The following is a 10,142-nucleotide window of genomic DNA, read 5'->3' as shown; positions in this document are numbered from 1 at the left end:
CAATGTGAATACACTGTTATACCATGAATTTTTATTTCTATATGTAAACAGCATCAAATATACTTTTATTCAATGTGAATACACTGTTATACCATGAGTTTTTACTTCTATATGTAAACAGCATCAAATATAATTGTATTAAATGTGAATACACTGTTATACCATGAGTTTTTACTTCTATATGTAAACAGCATCAAATATACTTGTATTCAATGTGAATACACTGTTATACCATGAGTTTTTACTTCTATATGTAAACAGCATCAAATATACTTGTATTCAATGTGAATACACTGTTATACCATGAGTTTTTACTTCTATATGTAAACAGCATCAAATATACTTGTATTCAATGTGAATACACTGTTATACCATGAGTTTTTACTTCTATATGTAAACAGCATGAAATATACTTGGTTTCAATGTGAATACACTGTTATACCACGAGTTTTTACTTCTATACGTAAACTGCATGGAATATACTTGTATTCAAAGTGAATACACTGTTATACCATGAGTTTTTACTTCTATATGTAAACTGCATGGAATATACTTGTATTCAATGTGAATACTCTGTTATACCATGAGTTTTTACTTCTATATGTAAACAGCATCAAATATACTTGTATTAAATGTGAATACACTGTTATACCATGAGTTTTTACTTCTATATGTAAACAGCATCAAATATACTTGTATTCAATGTGAATACACTGTTATACCATGAGTTTTTACTTCTATATGTAAACAGCATCAAATATACTTGTATTCAATGTGAATACACTGTTATACCATGAGTTTTTACTTCTATATGTAAACAGCATCAAATATACTTGTATTCAATGTGAATACACTGTTATACCATGAGTTTTTACTTCTATATGTAAACAGCATGAAATATACTTGGTTTCAATGTGAATACACTGTTATACCACGAGTTTTTACTTCTATACGTAAACTGCATGGAATATACTTGTATTCAATGTGAATACACTGTTATACCATGAGTTTTTACTTCTATATGTAAACTGCATGGAATATACTTGTATTCAATGTGAATACTCTGTTATACCATGAGTTTTTACTTCTATATGTAAACAGCATCAAATATACTTGTATTCAATGTGAATACACTGTTATACCATGAGTTTTTACTTCTATATGTAAACAGCATCAAATATACTTGTATTCAATGTGAATACACTGTTATACCATGAGTTTTTACTTCTATACGTAAACTGCATGGAATATACTTGTATTCAATGTGAATACACTGTTATACCATGAGTTTTTACTTCTATACGTAAACTGCATGGAATATACTTGTATTCAATGTGAATACACTGTTATACCATGAGTGTTTACTTCTATATGTAAACAGCATCAAATATACTTGTATTCAATGTGAATACACTGTTATACCACGGTCTACCAGGAGAGGTACCCAAACGCCATGGCAGCAGACTAATCAAGGGACTCAGAAGCTTCCCTAATTTGCCGCTAGGATCGCGGGCGTAGCTTGGTCCCAACTCTCCAAAGCTTGGCGGGTATACGAACTACGATCAATTGAATTTCGAAACATATGATATGGTTTGAAATACATTTCTCAATTTTTTTGCAATTATAACTGGGTTTTTATTGAAAGTTAAAAAAACTTGTAAAAGGTTACAATATCACATTTAGGAAATATGTTTGACAATTAAAGAAAATAATGTCGTAAATAAAGACATACGCAGGCAGCATTTCGATTTCGACTAAAATAATTCACAATTTCGATCATTTTCTTGACTGATGTCGTTGACTGGTTATCTTCGACACTTCCTCGTTCTTCTTCCACTTTGCTTGGAATCGAAAACGAATGACTACATATTCATATACAAGACAAGGGACAAGGGATTTTTTGTGGGCAGGGCAACAGATTGAGTAGATGGTAAAATGGGATGCTTTTTCAAAAACCTTTTCAAATGAATCTCAAATGTAGCTCCCTTCCTGACTAAAATGATTCATCAGCATTGTCTCGATCGATGAAATTAGAAAAAACATGTTAGGTGTTACTTTTTTGAGGCCACCTTTATCTCGTAAAACAATAAGCCTGTTAGGAAACGAAGAATTTTCGGGAAGGTCTTCATCCGTTGTTAACGATTTCCAACATTCATCACAAGATCCAATAAGATTGCGCCTCGAATGCAAGACGTAGCCAGCAAGATCGTAAACGACATCATCAATGCATTTGTTGTACGCGGACATATTAAACACAGTTCCGTCGATCATAGACATTCCGTTTGCAAGTCTGTCCTTAAGAGCTTGCTTTCTGGCCTTTGCTTCCTTCTTGTCTTTTTAAATCGATTCAGCATACAGTCCTTGTAGGACGTTAACAACGACATTCGTTCCTCTTCGACGTTTGCATGGGCAATAGTCGTTTTGGTAGGGTAGTAGACGCAAAGCATGCGAAAAAGCGCCAGAAAGGAGTGTACGGTTGGCGTCTCGGTACCACCACCAGCCTGACGAATGATTCCGAAAAATCGCTGACGAAAATCTAAAGTTAGTTATCAGTGATCTGATTTAAATTTTAACGTAAGCATACCTCTATGCAATCCTGATTTAGTTTTCCTGTCAAGACGAATTCATAATTGATCTCGCTCGAAAAAAGGTGCTCGGTCAATTCGATGGTACTGAACACTGTGACTCTTAATGCCTCCAACGTTGTCTGTGAAGCGAACGGCTTTAGATTTGTTGCATCGGAAGCAAGTTCAGTTTCCCACAATGCCTCCAACAACGATTCCAATATCTAGTCACGCAAAATGATAAACAAGATTTATGAAACAGGTTAATAAACAAAATAATACCAGTTAACTAAAAGTTAGGATTATACGGAAAGCTGGAGCAATATAGTTAAGTAGGCTTGTCCAATACCTTTCTGTCTTTTTTCCATGACGTCCTACGGATGGATTTTTGATAGCAACGTCCATTCATTACATCAAAAGCATCATTGATAATGCTGACCATTTCCTCCGTTCCAATGGTATCTGCAAGATAAATTATTGTTACGTGTCAAGCTGCAGTTATTCTACTTATTTGATTTAACCTACCCTCAAAAGATGCCTTCGTATTTTCTAGTTTTCGAAAATACTGAAATGCAGTAGCAACTGATTTTGATAAAATCTGTGCGGCTAATCTCACATTCATTTTTTCGAACGACGTCGGGTAAAGATGAGATTCTGTCAGCTTATGAAGTCCACTGAGGGGAGTTCCAGCTATCCTGCTGGTTTTAAACAGCAATTCGAAGTCACTGAATTTCACCGCTTTACCTTTGAACTAAAAGAGATAGGATATTGAATATATCTTTACGAGAATTGGAAAAAATGGTAAATTAAAGATCCAAATATAACGTAAAATACCTGGACGGTTTTCACTGCAAAAATGTTGTTTCTTATTGTTTTTAGCAGGTGTGGGACATCAACCAAAAAGTAAATCGATGATTCTTCAAGTGTGGGGTGGTCGAATGAAGTTGTGTCTTTGTTTCCGTCATCATCGACGTCAGACATAGCTGATCTCGGACAGGTATCTTGCTCGTTTTCTCTACCATCAGTGAAGGTATTATGGATTGATGAGAATTTACCTGTGATGCCGCATAGTCGCATTACCGTTTTATTTGTTTGCGCCCCATCACAAACGACTGACTTCACAATCGCACCATTTTGATGAAGAACGGTTATTGCCCTGGCCATGAGTTGGTGGATAACTCCACCAGGACAAGCTCCTTTGGTCGCATAGCAGGCGATTGGCTGGATCCACGAATATCAATAGGGTCTGAAAATCAAAACTAGTGCATGGTCCGCTAATTCACCCTCGTGTTTCTTTAACGTGATGGGTTCACTGAACCCATCATCTTCTCCGTAATCAACAAAGCCCTCGAAAACTAATTTCATTGGGTCAAAAGAAACATCACCAGCTATGGTCATTTCATCCCACACCAAACTACCGTAACACATACTCTTTGGCTTTCCAGATATAAACGTCTTAATTGACGATAAAGCAAAACTATTAAGGCCAAATTTACATGGCACGCAGCTTAATAGCCGACGGATAGTCTCTGGACAAGGGAGAGGGAGAATGTTGGTGGCTCTTAAATGATCATATGTAGATTTGCTCTTGATGCGGAGTAACACGCATTCTAAATGAAATTCAGTGTGGGGAACCGTCACCAGGAGGCGATAGGGGGGCAAGAGAAGAGAAGCAGACGACGGCGGAGGGGCATTGAGGGTCGAAAAAAGGATTGAAAGTCGAAAGTGTGTAATTTTTGTGAGTGTCTTTTCTCAAGAAATAAAACCTGGAAATTCTGCCTCTTCAACACGTGTTGGTCATTATTACCTTCCCCAGTAGAGTGGGCGTATTTTACATGGTGCCGAAACCCGATTACGAATAATACAGGGAACCTATCGAAGTCTGTCGCCGGCGTGTGGCGGCCATTTTTTCAGTGCAGCCAACAAGTAAGCCTTTCTTTAACTTTTCGAACAATTCGAACGAACTCGAACATATCAAAACAAACACGAAGAACATCGAACCCCCACAATTCGAACTAATTCGGTCTCAGTTTTTCGTACAATATCGCTGCCACCGAGCATGTATTACGCCTTGATCGAAACTACCATCCCAAATCACCCCACTATCTGTCTCGTGTATTTGATTATCCAGTTGTTCTATACTATAACCTCCAGCAAGAGTGAGATGTCAATAACCAATCTTTTGCGTTTACAGATTTCTCGCACTGACCACTCATTATTGACTATACAGCTGCCCGACTAAGAAATCCCAATATCGAACTTGTATGCCTGATAGTCTTTGTCTCGAACAACTTAAGTATTTATTTTATAACGCTGTTTCAATAATTTAGGCCATCAACTAATTGTACTTTGCTTATCGTAGACCTAGTGGCCTGGCCAGATATTAATCTCGTCGCCAGTGTCGCCACCTATTCGAAACCTTTGTCGAACTGCAATTTTGCGAGAAAAATTGCGCCATAAAAATTCTTGCAGCATCAGTCTCGAACTGCACTGCATACAGTGTCCCGTAAATTTAAAATAACTTTTCGTTACCATTACCTTAATAACAAGTCACCTTCGTTTACAGACGCCGTAAATAAGGACCAAGTTGAATCAGAACTCTACTACCGAACAACTTTCTGAACAGTCCCAATAATATCGTTTTCCCATTCGAACTATTTGGATTTGGACATTTGATTCGGTTGCCATCCTTTCACGCTTAGCTCGAACCCCAATCGAACTCTCGAGCAAGCTTACGGCTTAATCGAAGCATGGCCGACGAAAACGTTGTTGACCCGCCCGCCCTATTCGGCATGCGAACAAATGCCAAGCGTAGACACACGAACCTTCTGCGGCAAGCAAGAGAGTTAATAAACATCAACGCCACGCGAGAAGAATTCGAAGCGTTCATGCCAACTCTCGAACTGGCGCACAGTAATCTCGTTCACATTCACGAACGATACGTGGCCGCCGCACAACTTGACGATGGTGAACTGCACGCAGCAGCCACCTACTTAGAAAGCATCAACAATCTGCAAGCCGCATGTGCTCAAGCAGTCGCTGCCGCCTTACGAAGAACAGCCCCTCGACGCGCATGGAACATTTCCAACACCGTGGTCCGTGAGCTCAGTCAAAATGTATCAATTCCCCAACCTAATCAAGAGATCGACGCTGTGAGCATCGTACCAGAGCCGCAACAGCCAAACGGCCCACCACAGCCGAACCAAGACGATCGATCGAATGACACGCAGCACGACACCTTAAATCACGTAAATTTCTACCTTCACACAGCAGCAAAACAACGCAAAATCGATCTTGAATTTCGATTGAAGCAAGCAAAAATAAAACAGGATCGTGAACTCAAAGATCTAGAGCTCAAAAACGCGCGGGAACGAGAAGACCTGGAACTTGAAATTCAGTATGAAAATCACTTGATCGAGAGCTGTGGTGGTGCAATTGGATCACCGCAATTATCGTCCACACCCAACTTACCAAGCAACGTCCCGATGAATGATTTGGTTAACCTTCTGCTTCTGCCAGCTGTCGTTAACTCGACTCCACCGACGCAACCTAATTTTGCCCCGTCGCATCATTGGCTGAAGCTAGACGTGGCAAAATTCAATGGAGACCCCCGTAAATGGCTTAAATACGCCCACGGTATAAGAGCAACGATCCGAGATGTAAATATGCCCGAATCGCTGAAACTTCTGGGGCTTCAAGAAAGTTTGAAGGAAGACATCCAGCGTCGTGTCGCTCATATTTTCACGGGTGCGTACACTTTTCAATCAGCTTGGGCCGAGCTAGAAAAAAATATGGAAGCCCGCACCTTATCATACAAGCACACGATCAGCATATGCAGCAGCTCCCTTCATTCAGAAACGGGGACTTTAACGCACTCTTTAATTTGGCCGCTGCAGTACGCGACGCCGTTTCAAGCGTAGATGAAAGCCACGTCATGATGTTCAACACCGTCGCCAACTTACTTCATACCAAATTGCCGATCAACTTACAAACAGACTGGGGAAAATATGCTTATGGTTTAGACAGAATGGCCACCTTAAAAGATTTCGACAAATGGATCGATCGCGTGCTCAGCACTGAAGAACTTCGTGGCGGAAAGCTATCGTCATCCAACGCAATGAACGCTGTTAAAAACCCCGTTCAGCCTTCAAATAGCAACCGTCAGTTGGGCAGCTACACACCCGGAAGCAGCAACTACAATAACCGCGGACCGACCGTTCTCGCAGGATCCTTATCAAACGTTACCACCCTTTCTGACTGCCCGGCCTGCAAAGAAAGTCCGGCCCACAGGTTAGAGATGTGCAACGTGTTTAAACGAATGTTGGTGAATGCCCGCGCATCGCTGTGTGCCACCAACAATCACTGCTTCAAGTGTCTCGTCCGCGGCCACTATGGACGGAAATGCAACTCAACTGAATCGAAATGCAAGGAGTGCCAGGGCCCGCATCATTCGCTGCTTCACGGAGCCGAACGACAGTTTCCCTCCTCATCGCGAAACCAAGGTAAAAACCATACTATACTAATGGTAAAGGCACCAACAGCCAATATCCGCCCAGTCCTATTAGCTATTGTCAAACTCGTAGTGGAAATGAACAATTCGGCTCAAACAACCTTCGCGATTCTTGACCAAGGCAGCGAAGCTACTCTCATATCACGAAAGCTAGCGAATTTGCTTAAGTTGAAAGGTCCTTCAGCCAGCATTTGCTTCGGCTCGTTTAACAACTCTGTGTTAATGGATTCGAACATCGTAGCATTCAAACTCAAATCGATCGACGGATCGCAAGCGTTCGACGTTTGCGAAGCGTTTGTTGTCCCCAGCATTAATCTTTCGCAACGCAAAATTAACTGGCCTGGCATCAAGAAACGATGGGAACATTTGGCCGACATCGACTTACCTGCCATAGACTCTTCCAAAGTAGAAATTCTTGTGGGGATGGACATGTTACCAGTTCTTCGAACGCTAAACACTGCTGCCCCAAATGATGGTGAAACCGGCCCTACCGCTTTGCAAACGTGTTTTGGCTGGGCTGTAGTGGGCAAAATACCGTTGTGTCTAGTCGCCGGACCGAGCAACAAAAGCAGCGTGAACTTAGGTTTCGTTCGACAAGAACCCTTTCTATCAGAAGTAATTGACCGTTTCCATTTAACTGAAACCTTCGGCGTCGTGGCAAAAGCCGCGAAAACAAATCCAGCGGCCAACGAAGACGAGCAGATGTTGAGCATCTTACAGCGATCGATAAAATTTATTGGATGTGGTTACCAAATAGAACTTCCGCTTCGTCAAGACAGACCGGTCATACCAAACAACAGAGGACAAGCAGTTTCCCGTTTCTGTGGCCTCGAACGCCGAATGTTAGAGCCACATATGCGCGAGACCGCCGCAAAATACGTAACCATTGTCGAGAATCTTATATCGTCAGGAACCGTGGTCGCCGTCAACTGGTCGGACATAAACAAGCCGGAAGGTATGGTTTGGTATCTACCTCACTTCTACGTCGTTAACCCGAACAAACCCGACAAAATTCGAGTTGTCTTCGACTGCGCTGCGCTTTACAGAGGTGTGTCGCTTAACCATTATCTTTTGCGTGGCCCGCCGTTCATCCCGTCGCTAGTCGGCATCCTCCTCCGCGCTCGTCAGTTTCTCGTCGCACTCACCGCTGACATCACTGCGTTTTACCACAGAGTTGGTGTGGCCGAAAAACATCAGTCCTTACAACGATTTGTCTATCGCGAATTTGGCAGTAACGCACCAATCACAACCTACCAATTCGCAACCCTGGTATTTGGAGCTGTTTGTTCCTCCTCTGCCGCAATATTCACTTTACAGCATGCAGTCAACGCAAACGTACAATTTCCGCAGGTCGCCAATAAATTGAAAGACAATTTTTATTCCGACAATTTGAGCGACTCATTCGAAACTAACGACGAAGCAATAAATTTCGCAAAGCAAGTAACGCAGTCTCTCGCGTCCGCCGGTTTTAGTCTGACAAGCTTCGCGTCGTCATCCCGGCAAGTCTTGGCAACCATCCCAGAAAATCAGCGAACTTCAAACACCGTTGACTTGAATAAAGACGCACTAACTGTGGAATATCTTCTTGGTATGGTGTGGGATCTTAACTCGGACTCTTACGGCATCAGAATAAAATCAATGCCAACGGTTACTACAAAACGAGAATTATTGTCCGCAATTTCTCTCACATTCGACCCTCTCGGCATTTGTCTTCCGGCCATTACCGGCGCTAAACTGTTATTTCAACAGACACAAAAACTGGCGAAAGATACACCGGATGTTCGTGGGTGGGACCAGCCTTTGTCAATCGAAATTTTGTCAAAGTGGAAGCAATGGACCTCCAGCCTCGAAAAATTGCGCCTTGTTTCTGTAAAACGATGCTTCCGACCCGCCAACTTTCCCCTCGTAGGCTCCGATTTTATGTTGGTCATTTTTGCCGATGCTTCGCCCGTCGCCTTCGGAGCGGTCGCCTACCTGCGCGTACGATTCGGTGATAAAATTCATGTCAGCTTCGTCATGGCCAAAGGTCGCCTGGCCCCCCTCAAGCCGACAACCATCCCCCGACTGGAGTTGAAAGCGGCAGTATTGGCCGTCAACCTGTCGTTGATCGTGAAACAGGAGCTTCGACTTTCGTTTTCCTCAGTTGAGTTTCATACGGACTCACAAATTGTTTTGTATCAGCTTCGCGCCTCTCACCCCGGTCGTCCATCATTTGTAAACAAACGGACAAATGAGATTCTACAGCACTCGACGGTTGATCAATGGCACTATATTCGCAGCAGCGACAATCCCGCCGACGATTGTACCCGAGGAATCGTTCCGAAAGACTTTGGGCCAAATTGCCGCTGGATTCGAGGGCCAGATGTTCTTTTCAACGTGTCGTACACTCCACCGCCATTCGATCAGCAAAGCATTAAGGCTAAAGAAAACGAAGAAATACAGGCGGTCAATGTGCAACAGCTGCACGTTGCTATAAGTTCTTGCCACCCGTTGTCATCCGCTTTGTCTAAACTCATCACCCGAAGCATTCAACTTAACACTCTGAAACGAGAAGCTGCTCTGCTGCTGCGCGGCGACTCCACGTCGAATGATGATCTGAATTCCGACGAGATCGCCGAAGCCTTCCGCATCTGTCTGCTAGTGTCGCAGCAAGACGCATTCTCACGGGAACGTGCAGCTCTTCAGAAAGGAAAAATGATCCCGCGTGACTCCGTCTTGAGGCGGGTCGGGCCATACCTCGACCCAGACGACGGCCTGTTGAAAGTCGATGGAAGATTGGGCCACGCAGTGATGCCGGCACGTACCCGTAACCCAATAATTATTGCACCGGATCATCCGCTTACAAGGCTTATCATCAGCGACCGTCATTTACAATTGCTCCATTCTGGTGTGGAACACACGTTGAGTGTTGTTCGTGAGCAGTTTTACCTCCCACAAGGACGCAGGGCCATCCGGCGTACACTTGCACAGTGTACCAAATGTAAGATGCTGCGTGCTATGTCTCAGGCACCACGAATGGCTAGCTTGCCAAAGGAACGTCTCGTGCCCTCCTTGCGCGTCTTCACGAA

General features: G+C 42.9%; 1 protein-coding gene across 1 annotated transcript; it reads left to right on the top strand.

Annotated features, from left to right (window-relative positions):
* The first annotated feature begins 5,069 nt into the window (after window positions 1-5,069).
* Window positions 5,070-10,097, top strand: LOC123467801. The gene is given in 3 exon segments (XM_045167586.1): window positions 5,070-6,344; window positions 6,347-10,030; window positions 10,081-10,097. Coding segments are annotated over 3 exon segments (4,731 nt in total). The 5' UTR covers window positions 5,070-5,314.
* Window positions 10,098-10,142: the final 45 nt, after the last annotated feature.

Source organism: Daphnia magna, unplaced genomic scaffold, assembly GCF_020631705.1.
Source record: "Daphnia magna isolate NIES unplaced genomic scaffold, ASM2063170v1.1 Dm_contigs235, whole genome shotgun sequence".
NCBI lineage: Eukaryota > Metazoa > Arthropoda > Branchiopoda > Diplostraca > Daphniidae > Daphnia > Daphnia magna.
This window is presented reverse-complemented; position numbering and strand designations above follow the sequence as displayed.